This window comes from Leopardus geoffroyi, chromosome A2 (genome assembly GCF_018350155.1).
Source record: "Leopardus geoffroyi isolate Oge1 chromosome A2, O.geoffroyi_Oge1_pat1.0, whole genome shotgun sequence".
Lineage (NCBI taxonomy): Eukaryota > Metazoa > Chordata > Mammalia > Carnivora > Felidae > Leopardus > Leopardus geoffroyi.
This window is the reverse complement of record NC_059331.1, coordinates 126,829,984-126,853,046: the sequence shown is the minus strand read 5'-3', so window position 1 is coordinate 126,853,046 and position 23,063 is coordinate 126,829,984. Positions and strand designations below refer to the sequence as shown.

At 46.6% G+C, this 23,063-nt stretch overlaps 1 protein-coding gene across 3 annotated transcripts in view; it reads right to left on the bottom strand.

The window, feature by feature from the left end:
• Positions 1 to 23,063, bottom strand: part of EEPD1 (endonuclease/exonuclease/phosphatase family domain containing 1) — a 206,654-nt gene that overhangs the window by 102,529 nt on the left and 81,062 nt on the right. For 2 of the 3 annotated variants that reach the window (XM_045495311.1, XM_045495312.1), the window contains one exon: positions 9,034 to 10,101. In XM_045495311.1, the coding sequence (XP_045351267.1) occupies positions 9,034 to 9,911 (878 nt within the window). In that variant the 5' untranslated portion in view covers positions 9,912 to 10,101. Of the gene's footprint in view, positions 1 to 9,033; positions 10,102 to 10,566; positions 11,075 to 23,063 lie in introns of those variants that run through there. The other variant, XM_045495310.1, reaches the window with a different exon arrangement.

Genomic DNA, 23,063 nt, shown 5'->3' with positions numbered 1-23,063 from the left:
CGTTTAAAGAAACTGTTGTCATAATAGGTGTGGGCAAGACAACTGTTAAAGACTGAAAAGTCATAAAAATACAGTATCCTGCACTCAGATTGCTTTGCAAATATCCTTGCTCCACTCTGAAGAAACAAATATAAGACACACACACAGGTATCATTATAGATCAGTATATTTATGAAAGATCATGACCTAGGGAATTCAAACCAAGTTGGTGAAGGAGAACGTCTAGTCTAGGATGCAGGCAGGCAGGCTAGGGCAATGAATGAAATACAGGTACATGGAAAAGCATTAGTGAACTCAGATTCGTTTTTATCATTAAACTTTAGAGTCTAATTTCTTGGGTTATAATCCAAGCTCTACCACTTAAAAGCTGTACGATCTTGGAAAAAATCACTCAGCTTCTCTGAATCACCTCTCTATATCTGTACAAGAGGGGTAGTGATGATACCCATTTGTGACCTCAGTCCCAGGAGTCGTCAGCGTTAGTTATCATTGTTTCTGTTCTTGGTACAATGGCCATTACCACATGGACACTAAGTACAGCCATCACTGGGTGATAGGAGGGACATGCAGTATTTTGCTGTTTTTTAAAAACAAAAAACAACGAGTCTTCAAATTAAAAACAACGGGGAACCACTTTGCAAAGAACTGACCGGTAACATGACACAGTGACCTGACATTGCAGAGGCTGCCCACCAAGCACAGAAGGTCAGCGCCCTGGGTCTACTGGCAGAAGAGTCCACGGCCTAATGCCACTCATGGTACTTCAAGGCCACTAAAATGCTTACTTTTTCGCCACTTAATTAAAAGAATACTGCAAAAAATTTTAAGTCAGACTAGATTTGCTTAGGGAAAATATATTCTGAAGTTATATTTTTTTAACAGAGTATTGGATCAGTATTTTTAAAAACAACAGTCCAAAAACAAAACAAAACAAAACAACCCACAACAATCCATCCGATGAGACCTCCTGCTTTAAAAGACATCGTGAAGGCGCCTGGGTGGCTCAGTCAGTTAAGTGTCCCACTTCGACTCAGGTCACGATCTTGCAGTGCACGAGTTCGAGCCCTGCATTGGAGCTCAGAGCTTGAAGCCTGCTTCGGATTCCGTGTGTCCCTATCTCTCTGCCCCTCTCCGTGCTCACTTGCTCTCTCTCTCAAAAATAAATAAACATAAAAAATTTTTTTTGAAAAGTTACTGTGTTTTTTAGCACAGGCTGAGAAAGATAAAGTACAGATTTCACTCACTGACTTCTGGGTGAGCAAACAGGATTCAGATCCCTGGAATGTGATAAAACCACACTCAAAATGCACACAGCCTTCAATGCGGCAACAATATTCTCTTGGCTGAACCACTGTGTTTCGGGAGTTTATGGTGGCCTCTAGATAAAACCATTGAAGGCCCAACTTAACAGCTTAATCAGGTAATGGCTGAGCCAAAATAGAATTCCCAGGAAACAGGGCTGCTGGAAACAAATGACAAAGCAACACAGGCAGGGATCTGTGCTCAGTAAAGAAAACCCAGGGTTTCTCTACCCAGGAGTTTGGTGGAAGAATTCAAGCCTTGTCTTTTAATTTTTTTTTTTTCAACGTTTATTTATTTTTGGGACAGAGAGAGACAGAGCATGAACGGGGGAGGGGCAGAAAGAGAGGGAGACACAGAATCGGAAACAGGCTCCAGGCTCTGAGACATCAGCCCAGAGCCTGACGCGGGGCTCGAACTCACGGACCGCGAGATCGTGACCTGGCTGAAGTCGGACGCTTAACCGACTGTGCCACCCAGGCGCCCCAAGCCTTGTCTTTAAAATGAAACGTTTACTCTGAGCATACCTCCCCAGGGTTCCTATCTCGCTGTTTGACAGCTGTCAATCCAAATATTACAATAAGAGCTGTTCTCCAGACCACACCTACATACAGTCACAGGCAACAGTCAGGGAGCTTCCGAGCCTCCTAAGTATTTGTTGAGGACCACGTGCCTGAAAGCAGAGCAGGGCATCTTTGTGGCATCTGTGGGATGTTTCGATGCTGGCAGTCACTGGTGTGAAATTTCCACTCAACTGTTCATCCCTGCACTCAGACCGGGTGTCTGTGATGAGCACATCATATTTGAATGAAACGCATCATTTTGTTATTGGCAGAGACCGTTATTAAGGAATTCTGAGAGAAAATCTTTTTGTAAAGTAGGGGAATTTTGAGATAAAAATAACACGCTGCAAATAACACATACCTCAATACGATTCTCTGCTGTGAGGCACCGTTCATGGAAACCTGCTGTGTTCCCCGCCTGAATATTTCAGATTACAAGCCTGGGCAGTGAGCCAGCCTGGACCCCTGAGTGTCAGGAACTGGGGGGGGGGGGGGGGGTGCTGCTGACTTTCACCCTGAGGGCCATGACGCTCTTACACCTCAGATCCCACCCTCCTCTCAACCACCCTCCCTCCCAACCACCTGCCTTGGTTCTATCCCCTCATCTTTCCTCTCTACTGAGGACTTCACATACCTCCAGAGCCGAGCAGACAGGTACCAGATCCCTGTGATTAAGCTTCACCTCCTCCCTTCTAGCACGTGGCACCCTGGTAAGTGCCAGTGAATGCATCCCCTTGTAAGACTGTGAGGGTAGGCTTGATGACAGGGTAGGCTCTCCCTGTGTCCCCAACCCAACTGGGGAAGAGGCAAGGAGTAGGTGCTCAATCAATATTGAATTAAACTCATTTAAATGTCTCTTAATACAAATAGCTACCCAAAACCCGCCAAATATGCCCTTGTTACATGTATAATTGATAGTAAAAAGAAAGTGGCCCCATTAGACACCTGGTCTGAACAGAGGACAGACCACAAGACCTCTTCCTCTATCCACTACGGACTGAGACCTGCCTTGTCCAGAGGAGCACTGCGTACCTGTCCAGAGTGAGGCAAGAATAGAGGGGAGGGGTGAGGCCGGCAAGTGGCATCATGTCAACACAACATAGAGGTGTGTGAGCTAGCCCGGGATTCCTCACCTCTGAGCCTGTTTTCTAGGGATCCACATGGTTAATCCCCACAACATCTTGAACACACACAAGGCTTTCCAGTCTTTGCCACTAAAGGATGCTCTCATCTCCACCCCACTCTCCCTTCTCCCACTCACTATCCTCTGTAGCCTTTCTTCTGAAATCTAACTTTCTCAATCTGTACCCACTACCCACCTTCCAGGACCTGCTCCAAGTGCCTCCCCCAACCCCAGCAGCTAGAACAGGCTGGTAACAGGTTAAGTCGCCAACCTCTGCTTCTAATCTTCTGTGGCCTCCTCCTGGGAAAATAAGAGCCCTGGAGGCCCCACCCATCTGGCCCTGCCTCCCCCTGCACCCCCAGCCACCCACTGCTCCCAGAACTCTGGTTTCTGTCTGGAGCAAGCATGCTCGGGGCCTTTGCACTTGCTGGTTCCTCTAGGGGAGTACCCTTTCGCTCAACTTTTCCTATGCCTCCTTCTCATCCATCAGCTTTAGCTGAGGCCTTCCTTGACCCCCATCCACCTCAGCAGGCTTCTCTTCAACTGGCCACCATCCTCTTCAGCATTTACCACTATCTGTAATTATCTATTATGCATTGACTTGTCCATTTCCCCACCTTACATGGAAGCGCCATGAGAGCAGGGACCGTGTCTTGTTATTAGGAGTCGGACACAGAACCTAGTACCCTGGTAAGAGCTCAAAAAATATCTGCCGAATGAACAGATAATAAAGGAATGAATATCCCTTGGGAGAAGCAATACTATCAAGCCTCCAAAATCAGATCCCAAATGGGCCCATCTTTCTTGGAAGATAAACTAACATCTTCCCCTTTGGTGAAATAAAGTCTGCATGGATGGTACACACACCAGGATTTCCCTTCATTCACGCTATCTTCTCTTATTAATACACAGCAGTCTTGTTACTGACCACCTTTCCCTCTGGAAACCACCCAGAGCTCGTTGGCTCACAAAACCGGAACTCTACCTTGGAGTTGAGCCAAGGTCACAGACTCAGAGTTGAGGGGCCGGGTGGAGAGGCCCTGACGCCCTCCGGATTGCTCTACCTCTGGCCGTAAGCCCTGTCCTTCAGAGGAACAAAAACAGGAAGGGAGCAGAGGCCTCGGGAGGCTTGAAATGGTCCTAGGAGTCTAGGTGAAGCCCTGATGCCTGGCCAGCCTAAGACCCAAGACGGAGAGGAAAAAGCAGGTGTGCCAGGGGTCAGTGAAAGGACACGGTGTTTGGGAAGAGACATTCACACTCCCCACTCGAAAATCAGACAAACGCCTGGCTTCAAATCCTAACTCCGATCAACATTTCTGAAGGCCACACAGACGCTATTTAATCTCTCTGAGCCTCGGTTTCCATAGTCAAAACAGTTCTCCTAATTTCTACTGCAAGAAGACTGCTGGGCATTTTGCCCCAGACGTTATGTCCGGCTGCATCTCCCCACCCTTCAATCTCCCAGGATCAGCCCATTATTCATACAGGAAAATATAACCAGAAATCAATCACATTCAGTCACTTTCCCCCCAAAATCTGGGTTTCTCAGACTATTCTGAGGCTGAGCCACACAAGCTGATTCACATTTACTTAACTGTGTTAAATAATAGGCCAGGCTGATTCCTGGATTTAGCATATGCATGTACACAGCAGCTACTCAATACGTATTTTTCAATGAATGAATCAAATGACAAGATGGCTTGTGTCTATATTGATCTTACTAATCAAGTCAGATCAACTAAAATCCCATTTCTCACAATCAGTACATGTTGCCAGGCACTAATTCACCTTGTGCTTGGATACTGCAGACAGACATGTAGCAAGAAAACAGACTAAGACCATTATAAGGTCGAAGACTTTGACATGTTCCTTTCTGATAGAGGCCATGGGGAGAATGTGCAAGTGGGATATTTTCTTAATGTTTATTTCTTTTTTGACAGAGAGAGAGAGAGAGAGAGAGAGACAGAGAGAGAGCATGCATGTGTGCACAAGTGGGGGAGGGGCAAAGAGACAGAGGGAGACTCAGAATCCAAAGCAGGCTCCAGGCTCTGAGCTGTCAGCCCAGAGCCTGACGTGGGGCTCAAACCCCCAGACCGTGAGATCATGACCTGAGCTGAAGTCAAACACTCAAACACATGAGCCACCCAGGCGCCCCAGTGTGCAGTGGGATATTAAATCTCTTCATTTATTAATTAATTTTTTTTTGCAGATTACCAAAGTCAGCGCCTCCAGGGCTTATACTGTCACAAACCAAAGGGACTTTTCAAAATAGGACAACTACTCAGCAAAAACCAAAAATTAAAAATTAATCTTCATTCCATATGTGGGCTGCCACCAGATTTTGTAATGATGTTTAGCAGAAGTATTCCTCTTTCTGCCTTGCTCCATAAACACTGAACAAGGGAAAACATTGCCCAAGACTGAGATTTGGCAAAGGAATCTGATGAAACCCATCTGTTCTGTGCCATAGGGTGATGTCCCTGAAGGCTACTGGTGACTGGATGATTATCTAGTTTTCGGCTGTCCTACCTCAGTTTCCTGCAAAACACGGTTTCTTATTACTCACACATTCTTGTCCACCCAGCAGTAGCATCTCAAGGCAAAAAGGGACTCTAACTCTTTAGGGTCCCACACAGGTACCCTTTGGCCTAAGAAAACACACCTGCTAAAGCAAACCCACAGAAAGGAAAACGAAGAGCCAGTTAGTTATTCTCTTTGCAAAAGAAGTATTTTTTTCTTATGTTTTTTCAAGGGTTCTTTTTTTTTTTTTTCTTTCATTAGCTACATTTAACAGATGGAAAAACTGAGGCTTGGAAATGTTAAGGAATTTCACCAATTTTACACCGAAAAAGGTGGAGCCATGGGTTTTTTACATGCCCTTACGATGGACTTATTTTCTTAAATGTGACTAGCACACAAATCAGCAAGTGCCCCTGATTGGGCAGAGGGTGGGATGCCTGAACAAGAGGTAGGATCAACGTGGCTTGCTTACAATACACAGCACGCTTGCAAAGAGCACGGGACTGAAGTCAGAAGGTCTGGGTCCCAGTCCCAGCCAAGTCACTAATGAGCTATGGGATGGAGGCAAGTCATTTAACTTCTTTGGTTTTAGTTTCCTCACACAGAGATGGAGAATCATTGCTAAAAGCAAGCATTACCTACATCCAAGGTTAATGGGGAAATGAAATGAATATGGAAGCATTAGACACTATGAAGACATAGCCAGAATACTTGTGTTATATATATGTATGTATATACATACACATACACACACACACACACACACACACACACACACACACACACACACAGGTGTGAAAATAAGAATCACCTAGAAAATCTCCTGCATCCATTCTTGCCCACACTAAATGTATTTCCTCTTGCTAATGAAGGCATCAATTGGATGGTGAGAGATTTCTGCGAATCAGGATGAACACACAGCCCTTGGAGAATGTGCACTGCTGTTCTGAGGACATGTGAGCCACTCTGGAACAGCCAGCCATCTTTTGGTACCCTAGGACAGCCACACAGGCAAATGGATCCACTCCAGCTCTACAGGGGATCAAGCCCTAAGCCTATTACTATATGTTTACCAGATGCTAATAAGGTGGTACGAGTGCTGAGAACGCTCCGAACACATTGTGAACATGCAAAAGAAACCAAGACACAGGACGACACAGGGGGCCAAAGGTGAGGTATGTGACGAGGACCTAGGTCACCGCCCTGGCTACTTCTACACCCTACTAGGTCTGGGTAAGCTCTAGCACTCTCACTTAAGGACAACAATTAAACGTCTTCAACAAATCATCATCCTTCTAGGACAAACCCGAACCCCATGCTGGATTCGACTTGCTAGTGCTTTCCCTGGCTGACCCAGGTCCACACTGCAGAGCAGAGCCCTCTCTGAGGCCAGCTGTCCCCTGCTCTCTCTCCCATTTTCTAGCCTTCACATTCACCTATTCTAAAAGCGGAATAAGCCCTTTAACTCTGGCCAGAAAGAACATCGTACGTTGGACAACTATAGGGATGATCAGAACAATCCAAGAAAACATAATACCTGGAAGGCTCTGCATGGATTCACTGGCCTTGTCAGAAAAACCAGTAAGGGGGAGGTGGTGCTTTACAGACTAAACCAGAGGGGCAGCTGATCACCCAGCACATAGTACAATGGGACTCAAACTTCAGTGAGCATCGGAACCACCAGGAGGATGCATGAACACACAGAAACCCAGAGTTTTTGAGTCAGTAGCTGACGCTGATGCTGGTCCAGACAGCACACTTTAAAAACCACTGTCACAGTAAATGGCCAAGAGCTGCCCGATCTGTCACTCCCCCTGGGCAATTTCAGATCTTGATTCATCCCCCCAAATTGAGCCTTAAGAAAACAGGAGGGGCGCCTGGGTGGCTCAGTCGGTTGGGCATCCGACTTCGGCTCAGGTCATGATCTCGTGGTCCATGAGTTCGAGCCCCGTGTCAGGCTCTGTGCTGACAGCTCAGAGCCTGGAGCCTGTTTCAGATTCTGTGTCTCCCTCGCTCTCTGACCTTCCCCCATTCATGCTCTGTCTCTCTCTGTCTCAAAAATGAATAAACGTTAAAAAATTTTTTTTTAAATAAAAAAAAGAAAACTGAGGATAAGAATTAAACAGCCATCCGTCCTTTACCCTCCCTTCCCCTTTCCCATACATGCACCCAAGTTGCTATGGATGAAGAGAAACAACTATCAAGCCATTCCTGATAAATATCACCCAGCATCAAGTTCAGTTCTCACCTGTGAACAAGATGATTTTGCAAAAGGAGTGAGTTACAGTGCAAAACAGAGGACACAGCAGCGCAGGCAGAGTGCTGGGGAGCTCTCCCGGTCCAGTTCTCTGACCTGGTGCGTGATCCCTCAGTCCTGTGATCAGAGTGTGCCACGGGGACAGTGCCAGGGAAACGGTGTGACCTGGTTTTCTCCTCACTCATTTATCCTGATGCTCTGCCACAATGCACTGTGATTGCCCGCTGAGAACTCACTTCGCGTCACTAAACTGCTGCCACTGAACTGTCAGGCTCACCAACAATCCAGTGCAAAGGAAAGTAGCTCGTGGCCACAGACACACTACATGTCTGTCTGGTGGGTGGCAGGGCGTAATCCCTCAACACCAGGACCAGAGGATTTCTGGCCAAGAAGAGACCATTAAAGACATTTCTTTCTTTCCCCAAGCTGATTACATTATACACCACACTGTTTTACTAACAGCAGGAGTTACTGCTACAATAATATTGTTTTGTTTTACAGGGGGTTAATGGAAGCTCCTACAGAAAGCAGTGTTGTGAATAATGTAAACACGCTGCGGTAAGAGCCCATCCTACAAGTCTCTTCTCCTGTGGTTCAAAATGGGAAAATCTGGCCAACAGTCACCACATGTCAGCCTGACCTTTCCTGGCTATGGGACAGGAGAGGTTACATACATTTGGGGTTGCAGCTGTGGGCCTGAACACCAACTTCAGGCTAAATAAGGAAAAAGAATGAGGAGTGATTCATTCACAGCATTTTGGTGAATATATAGAGTGTATGTGTTTGCAAATACCTGGCCTTTAAGTTGATTTTGTGCACACAAATAGGCATATTTGGTGAAACAAAAGTGACTTTGTGTCTCATTTTTAAAAAAATCCCAACTAGCTCTTTCTCATATGCAAAACTGTGCAACGCTTCCCAGGTTCTGAGTGTCTGATCTGGTGTAAACCCCATGAAGTCCTCTAAGTCCAACAACATTTTCCAGAACAGTAACACCAACACAATCTCCACTTACCCCAAAATTATGAATTGATCTCAGATACGCCAGGTTTAAGACATGGGCCACAAGCCCAGATAGCTGTATTCAGAAAATTCTGGAGCAGGAGAGAGAGCTCAGCTGCAGGTGACAATGTTGGCTGGGGCCTCAAGAACACTGATTAAATAATCTTGCCCTCTCCCTACCCCCCAAAAGTCCAATCATTTGCGTGTACAGATGAGGCCACGCAAGAACTGTCTTCACACCCCACCCCCTCCATGGTTCCTGTCCTCACCTGTTTTCCAGGAGTGTCATGCACACCACTTCTCGCACCCCGGGGTTGTTGGCCTTCTCCACTGAGCAGCCCTGCAAGTTCCAGGTGGCCAGCCTCAGCACCGGCCGCCCATCCCTTGTGCCTCCAAAGGCCTCCACGGAAGGACGAGTGGAGATAATCTGGGTGGGCCCCCCTGGCGGGAGGTCCAGGTCCTCACTCTGCAGGCTCAGCGAGGTTGGGCTGGGGTGAGGCTTGGCGGTGAAGGTCAGGCCCCCATTGGTGTGGGTAGAGGGGGGCCTGGACCGCTCCGCGAACACCTGGTGCCGGATCCTGTCGAGGAAGGTGGCGTTGATACCACCCATCCTCACCAGGTCCTCAACGCTGCGGAAGGGCCCATGCTCGCGGCGGTAGTCCACGATGCTCACAGCCATCTTCTCCGTGAGGCCTCGTATGCTCATGAGCTGAGCAGGGGTGGCCGTGTTGATGTTGACCCGTGGGGTGAGGGGCACACTGGTGGCGAGGTGGTGAGGCTGCTGCTCAGCCAGCAGGTCCCGCCGCAGGGAACTGGGAGAGTGCTGCGCGGAGCTGCCCTTGCTGCTCACGCAGATCTCAAACTTGACCTGCTCCAGTTTGGTGGCACCCACGCCGCTGACCAGCGCCAGGTCCTCCACCTTTTTGAAGCCACCAATGTACTCGCGGTACTCCACGATGCTGCGTGCCACCGCACGCGTCACACCAGGCAGGGTCATCAGCTCCTCCTCTGTGGCCGTGTTGATGTTGAGCCGCTCCTGATTCACCAGGATGTTGCTGAAGTTGCAGGCCGCGCTGAACTTGCGGCTATGGGATAGATCCGAGGGGTCCCGCGGTATGGAGCGGTGGCAGCCCAGGGTGCTCCCCATGCCGGCCAGGGTCAGTGTCCCAGGGAGGCCTCACCACCGCAGAAGAACTCTCTGGCTAGGGAGGAAGCCCAACAAACCTTACAGGCACAGAAGGAGGGAAGGTGCACGATGCAGGGAATGAAACGGTTACCAAAGACAAACACTAAATCTCCATGCCCAGGGTGTCCAAAAGTACCTTTCACTTGGCCACCTGGAAAACAAATTAATAAACACACAAATCGATTGGATCAGTTAATCAGTTTGCATTAGCATTCCCTACCTAGAGCAGGAGTTCTTAACCAGGAGTCTCAGGCTAATGGCTGTCCGTGAACCCCTGAACACACAGCGAGGCTGGCCCGTATGGATTTCCCTCTGAAGAGGTCTGGTTTTTATCACATTCGGGTCCAAAAACGCTATGAGCTTCTTCTCTTGGAAAGAGACCTATCCTCATCAGCCCACACCTCTGATCCCTGCCTCTACTCTCCTCTCACCACCATCCCCCCTTAGGTCGCCCCTACCAGGGCTCGGGCAGCAGAGAGGACGTATCTCCCACGCCCACCCCGCCGCCGGACATTCAGCACCACCTGCAACTTGGGAATCCCGTCCTCACTAGTATAGGCACCAAGAAGGGGTTTACGGACCCCCACCAGACCCGCCGCCAGTCCCCGCGCCCCACCTCTCCGCTGCTCCCCCGGGGCGTCCTTCCACCTGCGGCTCTGAAGCCTGAGCTCAACCCGGGACTGCGCGGGCCACCTGCCTCCAGTTCTGGTGCCCGCGCAGGTGTGGGTCAGTGGCTGGGCCGCCTTGAGCCGCGCGTCCCGGCTCTTTCTGCGGGAGAAACTCTTCGAGTCGCTCTCCCAGAGCCAGCAAGAGCTGCAGGGCTGCGCGGAGGCGGCAGCGGCGGTGAAATGCGGCCGCCGAGGCTGCACCAGGACTTGCGGCGTCGCCGCAGTTGCGTTGATGGAAGCAAAAAGTCCTGCGCCCGACTCGGACGCGGGATCCGCCAGGACCGCGTCGGTGCCGAGTACCAAAGCCACGGCTCCAGTTCGCCGTCCGTGTCAAAGCCAAAGTCCTGGCGGCTCTGCCCGCGCCTCCGCCGGCACCACGGCCACGCCTCCCCCCGCGCGGCAACTCCTCCGGGGACTCCAGAGGGAACGTGGAGGCGGGGCCGAGCGCCAGACCAGAGCCCGGGAGAGCGGAACCAGAGAGCGTTGGGGCGGGGCCCTGGAGTGCGGGGGGCGGGGCCACGGAGCGCGGGGGCGGGGCCAGAACGCGAGAGGGTGGAGTGCGGGGCCGACAAATCTGGGAGGCGGGGCCCTGCTGCGCGGGGGGAGGGCCCCCAGCGCGTGGGCGTGGAGATGGAATGCGGGAGCGCAGGGGCGGGGCCATGGCGGAAGGGGGCGGGCCACGGAGACGCGGAGGCGGGATTTAGGGACTGAGTGGGCGGGGCCGATATCGCTGCTGCAGTGTCGGGTCCTGAGGAGCCTGCCCTGGGGCCTGCAGCTCCTGAGTGGAGATACTACCAAAGACTTAAGGCTATATGTGTGAGGTGGACAGTGTTTGGTCTTGACCGAGGCGAGACCTGCCGAGCTGCTTTTCCGCAGGAGGAGCCCGAAAGAAGAGAAGGCGCCCATGGGCGCAAATACTACCAGGCCACCAGTCTGAGTGTAGATCATCTTTGGGGCGTGGCTTAAGGTCCGGGCACTCCAAGTTGTGGAGGGGGGGGCACCCCTGCGTGTCAAGGGTCTCGCTCAGCTCTGCGGTCAAGTGTGAGAACGTTCCCAGAGGGGACTGAATGGGATCTTTTTTACTTCTGCCCCCCACTTCTGGCCTCCTCTTTTCTTTCACTGGAGTATTGCCTTTGCGCTGCGATCACAGAGATGTCCTCAAACAATGCTAGTAACTCCTGCTGCTAGGAGAGGTCACGCACCACCGATTATTCAGAGATATGTTCGCGCACAACACTTAATAGGGTTGCTCTTTGGCACGTATAGCGCTCTGAGTATACATCGATATGTTTCTATAAGTATTAAATCTAGTCATTAAAGAGACAGGAAATGCTGCTTGGAAATGAAGATTGCTTACCAAAATTCAGAACAGTCCTTGGATCATAACCACCAAATGACAACTCAGTTAACGATTAAAGAACCTGCTGAAGTACAGCAGATACATGGAGCTAGAGTGTTTGATTAAACAAACCATGTGGTGATGGTTTTGAATACTTTGACCCTGGGCATTTGGTGTGCTCTGAAGTTTCCTCCCAACCAATGTGACCAATGTTCCTGCTTTAAATTTCCCAGGGCTAGGTCAGCAAAAACAGTAACTCTCAGGGAAGGCACAAAGTACTTCAGATGTGAAGTAAGAGGCAGCCAGGGCTTGGCAAAATGCTATTGCCTTTCTGAGGCACATTCCCCTACTGTGTATACGGGTCAGGACTTAATTGCAAGTGACAGAAATCCCAGTCACACTAGCTTAGATGAAAAGAAGGGAGGGAGGGATTTCCAGGTTCTTATGTGCTAAAACTAAGGAAGAGAGCTTATGTCAAGAATGGCTGCATCCAGCTCAAATGATGTCATCAGGACCTAATCCGACTCCCTCCCTCTGTCCCCTTCACTTGCCACCCTACTCCCCAAGCCCAGTACTAAACTACATTATGCCACTCCTTTCCTCCTGAAATCCTATTGTGATAAGGAAAAACATGTTCAAGAAAAGCAGGAAAATCCCTTGTAGAGGAAGGAAAAGTCTTTGTTGAGCAGAATGCCTTGAAGAGCCTGGGGGCACAGCCAGTGGGATTAGAAGCAGAGAAACTACATATTTTATAATACAAACCAGGACACATGGGAGGGTAAGAGGGGCACTGCCAACTTTACTGGCACAACAGGCATAACCTAGTTTTATTCTCTGTAAATTGAAGCATATGCTCCCCCTTAGTAGAAATGAAGCCAAGAGGTAGCTAAACCTCTGGGTGTTGAAACAAACTAACAAAACCACAATAACATGACTAAATTGAAAGTGACCGGCACACCACATGTTGGTGAGGTATGGAGCAACTGAAACTCTCACATACTGATGGTGGGAATGCAAGGCAGTGTAACCACTTTGGAAATCAGTTAGGCAGTTTCCTAAAAAGTTCAACACTCATCTACCGGATCACCAACCACTCCACTTAGGTATTTACCAAAGAGAAATGAGAGCATGAAACCCAAAGATGTGTAGTGAATGTTCTAGGAGTTTGTTATAGCCCCAAATCACAAACAACCCAAATCCACCAGTAGGTGAATGGATAAACAAATAGTGGCATATCCATACAATGGAATACTACTCAGCCATAAAGAGAAACTATTAATACACACAAGATTGAAGAATCTTGAAATCATCACACCGAATGAAAGAAACCTGGCAAAAAAAGTGAGAGAATATGATGCTTGATTCCATTTATACTAAACTCTAGAAAATACAAGTTAATCTATGTATCGAAAAAGCAGCTCAACAGTTGCTTGGGGTTGTGATGCATGGAGGAGTGGATGAAACTGAACAAAGAGCACAAGGAAACTGTTGGAATGATGGAAATGTTTGAGAGGTCATGGTTTCACGGGTGTATGTACGTCAAAACAGAGACTCACACACTTTTTGTGATGTTTAATGTACTTCAATTAAACCTTGATAAAACTGAAAAAAATCCTCAAAAGATAAAAAGAAATGCTGCTTGAACTAGAAGAAGAAAGAGGAGGAGGAAGAGGAGGAGAAGACAGAAAATAAGAGGAAGAAGAAGATGGGATTATTTTGGGAGAAGGAGTAGGTGAGCCAGGGTGACGAGGAGGGAGGTGAAGGGGAACAAAGGGACCCAGGAAGGAGTTGAGTCTGGAGCCAACAGAAGAGAAGACCAGTGAACAGTCCCAGTTAAAGATGGGGCCCCAGGAGAGGGGACACCTGAAGGTTTTAAGACTAATAATGTCTCAAGGCATCTGGGTGGCTCAGTCAGTTAAGCGTCCGGCTCAGGCCGTGATCTCACACTACAGAGCCTGCCTGGGATTCCTTCTCTCTCTCTCCCTCTCTCCCTGCCCCTCCCCTGCTCATGCGTGTGCTGTCTCTCAAAATAAATAAATAAATAAATAAACTTAAAAAAAGACTAATCATGTCTGACAGTCTATTTTATCCAATGTGCTATTCTCCAATGTAACCCCCACACTTATACTCTGAATCTTTTTTTTTTTTGAAGTAGGCTCCACCCCCAACATAGGGCTTGAACTCATGACCCTGAGGTCAAGAGTCATATGCTCTACTGACTGAGCCAACCAGGGGCCCCCACACCCAGAATCTTTAATAAGAAATGTAATGGTCTCGAATGAGTGCTATCAGGGACATAAGGTAGAGAAGCTGAGTCTCTCTGGAGAGATATGGGATAGTGAGAAGGGGCCAGTGGCAAGCTGCCAGATGAAAGCTCCAGGATTCATTGCAAGCAAAACTCACAGCCTGAGTGACCCGGTGACGTGTCTGACTTTCAAGAATCCCTACTGAGACTGGCAGCTTGGCTGGTGGGGAGAGAGGTCCTGCTCCACAAAGAATGGAAGTTTGAGCCAGTGTCATTTGACTGTCAGAAGGACAGGAAGTGAGGGCCTGGCTGACACCTGTGTTACCTGAGTATGTCAAAGAGCAAGGGTCACATCATCCCCTCTGAGTGCCACGTCCTGTGGCCACTGCTCCTTACAACAGAGATCTCACCTGGGGCTTTGGCCAGAGAGACAGAGTGAGGGAGGTCGCTGGCCTGCTTCTGAGTCAGCAGTTTCAAAGGGAAATGGCGCTTCAGGGGAAGGGAGAGGTGATGGAAGGGAAGAAGGGAGAGCAGTTTTCAATTTAAAATTTCAACATGCATGGCACTAGAAACATGTTGATGAGGAAGATACACGATTTCTCTATTCCCAGAGCAGAGAGGCCAGCAGGAATGCAGACATTAAATTGATAAGAACAGAGCATGTTAGAATAAAGGGAAGGGGAGGAGGATACAGCTGTAAATTAAAAATAACTGAGTGTAGGGGACTTCCTTGGGAGGTGAAGATGAGATCTGAAAGATGAATAAGGAAAGATACTGCAACCCACAAAACCTCAGCCCTTGCAGAGAAGTTCCCGTTTTCCTAGTCAACAAGGGGTTCAGTCAGACCACTGACAGCTATCCTGGTACCCACACTCATGCAATGGCCAAACTGGATGTTGTCCTGAATATTGGTATGACCTCAACAGATTTGTCACTCTCTGCCACAGTAGGCTTCTGTGTGTTCCCAAACTGATGAAGCATGAGACATTGACAGTATATGGGAACTTTCTAAATCAGACCCTGCCTCCCTGGGAGTCACGGCGTTTGATGGCCCAGAATGCCCCCAGATGGACCCCATGGACAGTGGCAATGGATATACCCTCAGTCTTCAAATTTCTTCTTCTGTGTATAGACACTCAGCCATGAATCTCGCCACTAGAAGCATTTTCGTTGGGTTCTCTAAATGAGTCTATTGCTCTGTTACACAGCGGTATGTGGTAGACTGTGACATTGGTGGCCCCCAGTGAGTCATATGTCCCAGTACTCTCATCCCTGTGTGATCATTTGTTATGTGATTTGCTTGGCCATGTGATTTGCTTTGACCAGGGGACATTTACTAGAGGCAAGCAAGGATTTGATAAGCATTTGCCCATTGGATCTCCCTGGAATGTTTCCTCTTAGAACCCAGCTGCCGTGCTATCGGAAAGTTCTGGCTTATCCTGTTGTGACAGGGGGCATCCCCACCCTCAATAAGCACTGAGGCCTCACATGGGTGAGAGAGGCCTTCTAGGACCTTCCAGCCTAGCCCAGCCACTAGCTAGATGAAACCACAGGAGTGAGCCCAGGAGAGACCACAAGGAGCAGAGAAAACAACCCAGCTGAGCCCAGCCAACCTACAGAACTACCAAAGAGTGTCATTGTTATAGGCTTACAATTACTGAAAAGGTTGCCTCACAGAAGTATTTATCATATAGATGTGACCCTCAGGCCTTGTCTTCCCAGCAAGAAAAACCAATGTCATAGTTCCAAATGTAGTTCCCTTTACAATTCACTGACATTTGTCCCATTCTTCAGGCTCTGATTTCCCTCAAGGAAAGTGGTTTGAGGTTTTTTTTTTGTTTTTGTTTTTGTTTTTCAGTTGGGTCACAGGAGAATTTGGAAACCTTCAGGGCCCTTCTCTTGTAGAGCAGTAGATGAGTACTGTATGACATCTGTAGCAATAAAAAGAAAATGGTTTTGTTAAACTATCGTATTTAAACAGAATAAATTAGCATTTTTATAATCGCGTTTATTTCTACAGCTCTATTTCCCCTCCCCCACGAACACTGAAGACAAGATGGAGAAGAGCAGGGAAGAGGAGAAATGCTCCAACAGCAACAGTCCCATCTGTCTCTGAAGTTCACCCAGGTGGGGCAAAGGGGCCTTTCATCTTGTCCTCTAGGTGGCCCCTGGCATCCTTTAGGTACAGCATTATCTTGGAGACTGCTTTTGAAGGCTTTGGAAGTGTCAGATAGCCCCTTATCTGAGCCCTGGGAGCGAAGGCTGGGCAGGTCATACTCTCTATCCCCCAGTGCACGAAGTCCTCTCTCAGCGGGCCGCGCACGCACAGCATCATGTACATCTTGTCCAGTTCCCAGTGCAGCTGTTCGTGTTCAGCACCTGGCCAATCTCCCACACTTGATGGGCTCCAAGGAGCTCGTGATCTCCATGCTTCGTGTAAAGTACAGGGAGCACGCCTGACCTCCCAGCATGCTTCCTTGTTTATCTCACTGCTTTGGCCACCTGAAGTTTCCTCTTCTCCACTCTTTCTGCTTCATGCCAGTTCTTTCTGGCTGACCTTAAACACAGGTGTGGATGAAAGTGAACCTTCATCCTTCCCAATGACCCCCTGCTGGCCCTGGCTGCTGCTAGAGGCAGAGGATGGGATCACACCGTCAGGCAAATTCTGTTTGGCAGACCACTGTCTAAGCTGCCGGTATGGAGGGCCTTTCCTGGAGGATATACCCTGGGGGAATTTGGTTGCATCCGGGATATCATCACTGCTGCTGGTGTATGGGTTCAGGGGAGGCCAAAGGGCCATGCTGGGGGCTGTGCTGGGGTGGTCTCCTCTCTAGGCCAAGTAGGGGACTGTCAGATGCTTTGCCTGAGCTGCTCGCTTTCCATCCTAACTCCTGGTTCTCCTCAAGCCACTGATTTTCTGTCCCGCTCTTCTGACTATTTTCAGAGTAGGAATTAAAGGTGGAAGTGGCAGGCTTATTGAAATTCCTCTGCTTTGGGTTAGCAGAGTCACGATGCCATACCTTGCAGGATGAGTTTAAAGGGCAGCTGTGGGTGGGATCAGCCAAAGGATGGGGCTCAGGATGATGGTGTTGCCCTCCAGCTCAGATCTCTTATAGGCCAGAAGCACATAGATTACCATCACTTCATCATACTTCTGGCCCATCTATGAGTCCTTGATCCCTTCCCATTGTGTAGCCCTGGGATACCATCAAGTCAGTCTGCCCAGGATCCTTGGAGTCAGGGAGTGGCTCCATGTAAGGTATTAGTTCCTCTCCATGGTCCATGTTTACCTACAGAACCTTCATGATTTCCTCTAAAGTACCCCCCTTGATTGGGTTGAGGATGAAGAACTTCTTGAGGTTTTCATACTCCACTGTCATATAGAAGAGAATATTGTACATTCTGCTCAGTACTCATTCCTACAATAAAGAAAAACTTCGAAAAAGAAAAGAGTTTAAAAATTAGAAAAATTGAGGGGCGCCTGGGTGGCGCAGTCGGTTAAGCGTCCGACTTCAGCCAGGTCACGATCTCGCGGTCCGGGAGTTCGATCCCCGCGTCAGGCTCTGGGCTGATGGCTCAGAGCCTGGAGCCTGTTTCCGATTCTGTGTTTCCCTCTCTCTCTGCCCCTCCCCCGTTCATGCTCTGTCTCTCTCTGTCCCAAAAATAAATAAACGTTGAAAAAAAAATTAGAAAAATTGAAAATAAAAGAAAAATAAATGAAAAAAATGAGAAAATGGCAAAAATACAGAAAAATAAGAAAAAATAAAAGATTTAAGAAAAATAAGAAAACATGAAAAAGAAAATAAACGGTGAAAATGCAAAAAAAATTAATTAGAAACTTTTAGATGAAGAAATAAAGAAAAAATAAGAAAGATAAAAAAGAGAGAAAAACATTTTTCAAAAAAATAAGCAAAATAGACAAAAAACTGAAGAGAAAAATACTTAACTTTGGTGAAAATCCCTCAGGACTAGAAGGACCAAAACTCTAGGCCCAGCCATGGATTGATATAGGTGCTTAGAATTCTATCAAAATGCCTCCTTATGAAGCCATGACAAGAAATGGACCCATCATAGCCAGGGATACTCCATACTGGCTTTCTAACTTTTTATCTCAAAAACCTTTACCATTATAAAATTTAAAAAAAACAACAGTGTTTGTTTATGTGGATTATAACCATAGACATTTGCCTTATTAGAAATTAACACCTGTAGGATGCTTCAGTGGCTTCTTTACTTCTGGTTTGAAAAGCTATAATAAGTTTTGGTTTTTAAAAAGCTCATAATGTCTATGCTTAAAATATTCAATTCTTTTTTTTTCTTTAAACTCTGATGGATCTCGAAATGATGCCACAACTTAACTAATATCAAAATACTATACAGAAGTATTCCTTTGCATAAACAGTATAATTTTTGTCTGCTTTTGGTATTAGGGTAATGTTGGTCTCATAGAATCAGTTAAAGAAGCATTCTTTCCACTTATATCCTCTGGAAGGAATTGTAGAAAATTGATATCATTTCTTCCTTAAATGTTGGGTAGAATTCACCAGTGAATCCATCTGGGCTTGATGCTTTTGTTTTGGAGGGTGATTAATATTGATTCAATTCCTTTAATAGATGTAGGCCTATTCAGATTTTTTGTTGTGTAAGCTTTTTTTTTAATTGAAGTTTTTAGAAAGAATAGAAACATTTCCGTGAAAGTAAACTAAATAAAAAAGATTGTGAAAAAAATTTCTCCATTTAGGTATCATTTGTCTGTTTGCATATGTGCCAATCTGTTTGCTGATAGGTCACTAAACTGATGATAGAAATAGGGGAGCTTATTTCTTCTGGTTAGATACATAGATACTGGAGGAGACAGTTTCCAATCAACTTTACATGCAAACCTGCATCTGCTTTGGTTTTACTAAATGGCTTAGCATCAGCCCCCACAATAGAGCTCAATACCAGTTAAAAACAGACACCTCCATTCACAACTTCCAGGGAATTCAGAAGTGTTATTTCTCCTTCCTTTACTGGACTTGGCCTTCTCCCAGGGAAGTGGCTTGAAAGGCAGGAATTAAACTTTGGCAGTACTGGGTTGTGTGTCTTTGCATCAAATTTCTCCGTGAAAGCCCATAGTCTACTGACTGATATATTGTTTAATTTCATGGCTGACAAGTGAAGGCCTTTGTCATTTCCCAGACATGGTAAATGCCTTTCCAACTGGCATTTTATTTCTTGTGGAGCATTTGGCTGGAGGTTATTGTATCAGAGTCCCAACAGAACGAGGTGGCTTCATTTACAGTACCACAATGGAGAACATTTACCATCAGAAACACCGTGTTGCCCTCCCTCCCATCCCCATCTGGAATTATTGCTATTACAGAAAATAATATTCATTAATCTTTAACGGTGATGTGAGTATCATCACCACGTTTGGGAATTCTAGTTCCCATTTGCTTTATTCACTTCCTCTTAAAAGCAACATTTCCAGTGAGTTTCAGACTTCCACTTTTTCGCAGAACAGTTAATTCTTTCTTGTTTATTAAATTGAGGGTTTATAAAATATTCTTCTTGGTAGAGGCCATTATTTCCATTTCTGAATGCCTAATTATGAGTCTTCTCCTTAGCATAGAATACTCCAAAATCAGAACAGGGAATGAGGCAACTCTTCCTACCTTAGGATAAATCATGGAAATACCCTTGGACCCTAGTACTTCTGGAGGTAGGGTGAGGAGGCTCCTTCAGCTGGGCCATGGGCCAGCACGAGGGAGCACTGCAGACAGGAGCTAGGGGAAAAGGCTGTCACACACATAGGAACAACAGGTACACCTCACCTGCCCCTCCTCTCCTCCAGGTTCACTTACAGCTGGTCCTCAGTGTTGATCCCCTGCCAGGTTCAACCTCATGATGCACTTTTATGATTCTCACCTTTTCTTCTCTTTCACCATTACCAATGATGCTCGTATTGGGACCATGTTTCTCCTCAATATTGGAAAAGTAAGTCCTGATAAGTTGGTCTCTGACCTCACAACCCCACTCGCAAAAATGACTTCCTTAAGAAATAACCTCGAAGACCTTAAAGAGCATCCCCCAAAGTGTGACCTAGCGGTGGTGAGGAAGAGGAGTTTAAGAGACTCCAGACACAACATTATATACATTAAACCCCTCAATGGGGAATCTCTTCCTTTTCATTTCTCCAAACATCACTGTGGTTGTGTTGAGGAGAAACTCTCAGTTTGGGGCCACCACGACCAAAATATGTTCTCATATTTGTTCATCTCTGTCCATAAAGAAAATGCTGACCTCAGGCTCAGAATTTTGGCAGGCACCGGTATCTAGCTAGAATTTAATTATATTACTTTCCATTTTGGGGGGTTTTGTTTTTTGGCTATCTCATATTTATAGCAAAAGATACAACTGTTCATATTGTCATATATTTTCGTGCCCAGATGGTACTCAGATATGATAATAGACCATGAAGGTGTTCAAGAAAGACTTCAGTGTGAAAACTGTTTTAAAGACAGTGGTTCTTGGGGTGCCTGGGTGGCTCAGTCAGTTGAGCGTCTGACTTTGGCTCAGGTCATGATCTCGTGGTCTGTGAGTTTGAGCCCGACACAGGGCTCTGTGCTGACAGCTCAGAGCCTGGAGTCTGCTTCAGATTCTGTGTCTCCCTCTCTCTCTGCCCCTCCCCCACTCATGCTCTGTCTGTCAAAAATAAATTACCATTAAAAAAAAATTTTTTTTAATAAAGGCAGTGGTTCTTAATCTCGGCAGCACCTAGGAATCCTGGGGGCAGTTGCCAAAATCCCAGTGCCCAGGCCCTTCCCCAGACCAATTTCATCAGAAACTCTGGGGGGTGGGATCTAAGTAGGGGTATTTGTTAAGCCTCCAGATGACTCTGGTACATAGCTTACAGTAGAAGCAGTGCTTCAAACTGATCTTAAGTCTGAGCATAAATGAGACCAAACATTTTCTCCACACTAGAACAGCAGGATCAGTATCTGGAACACGAATAACCAAGGTCAACCACAGTCCTAAAATCTCAGTCCAAAAAAATTATGGAATTTTGGAGCTAGAGGAGACCTGAGAGCACTGAGACTAGATCCTCATTTTATCTTTGAGGACCTAAAAGGCCAAGAAACTTGCTGGGAAGGGAATCTCTCTTGAGGAGCCCAGGCTAGGGCTCCTTTCCCACCGTCATGCTGCCTCTCTGGTGGCTATAAGTGCCCCGTTTGTGAACTGATCTGGAAGAAACTACCATCTTTTTTGAGGAATAAGTTAAAGGCCCAAATGTTGGAAATTCAGCTTCCAGAAAGTACATAGGAAAGACATTATACAGAGCCCAAGAGGTCCCATGGACATTCTTCAAAGTACGTTCCACAGTTGGAAAGTGCCAGGGTAAAGAAGTTGGAATGGGTTTCATCATTGCAAGACTTCTCAGGGCCTTCAATTTACAAATGTGCATAGGGAATCTCCAGAAGGAAACAGTTCAACAGCACCTATTTGCCCTTTTATGTGGAATGTTTCCCAGAACTAGCTTTTCTTGGGGAAACGCTAGGTGGGCACAGTTGCCTAAAGCTCTGGCCTGCTCTCTATCCCTCTTACCTTGCTTTATTTGTCTTAGTAGCACTTTCACTTAGATATCTATTGTCTGTCTCTTTCTCACCAAAATATAAGCCCCTAGAGGACACGGAATTTGACTTCTCTGCTGTATCCCAAGCATCTCCAAGAGGGCCTAGACCTTAATCAATATTTGTCAAAGGAATTAATGGGTGGTCTCTTAAAACATAAGTAACATGACTGCTTATCTAGTGGGATTCCTCCCACTCATGGTTGTAAGTCTCTCACCACCACGTTAGGCTGAATTTGGATGTCTGTATGCTGCAGGGAGTCTCACAGACTAAGTAGCCCTGGCGACACCTGGGTTAATGGCCAGGCTCCGGCACTAATGAACTCAGTGACCGTGCATAAGTCAGTTGACTTCTCTGGGTCCCATTTTCCTTATCAGTAAGATGAGTGGATTGGATCAGACAATCTCCAAACGTCCTTCTCAGTTATTTTATGACAAATGGCTAAATTAAAATATCTGATATAATTGAGGATTTTTCTATTTCTCCTTGGAGTTCTATCAGTTTTTGCTTTATCTTGGTTGAAGCTCTATTATCAGGCCCATAAATATTTAAGATTGTTATAATCTTCTGATGAATGAGCCATTTTATCATTATGAACTAACCTCCTTTGTCCTAGTAATATTCTCTGCCCTGAAATCTACTTTGTCTGATACTAATATATCTTCCCCAGCTTTTTAAAAAATTAGTGTTACCATAGTACATCCTTTTCCATCATTCTACGTTTAACCTAGTTGTGTCTTTCTAAAGTGGGTTTCTTGTAGGCAGCCTATCATTGCCGCTTTCTTTTTTCCCACCCAATTTCTCAGTCTCTGCCTTCAAATGGAAGCGTTTAGACCATTTAAATTTAATATGGTTATTGATATGATTAGTTTTATTTTGTTTTGTTTTGTTTTTAAATAAGCTCTATGCTCAGTGTGGGGCTGGAACCATGACCCCGAGATCATGAGTTACATGCTCTACTGACTGAGCCACCCAGGTGCCCCTATATGGTTAGGTTTAAGTTGACCATCTTGTTGTTTGTTTTCTGTTTGCTGTGTTTATTCCTTTTCCTCCTTTTCCTTTTTTCTGCCTACTTCTGAACTTATTGCTTTTTTTGTAATACCTTTTCTGAGATGTAATTTGTATACCGTATACTTCACTCATTTAAAGCGTACAACTCAGGGGTGCCTGGGTGGCTCAGTCAGTTAAGCATCTGACTCTTGATTTCAGCTCAGATCATGATCTTTCAGTTTGTGGGATTGAGCCCGT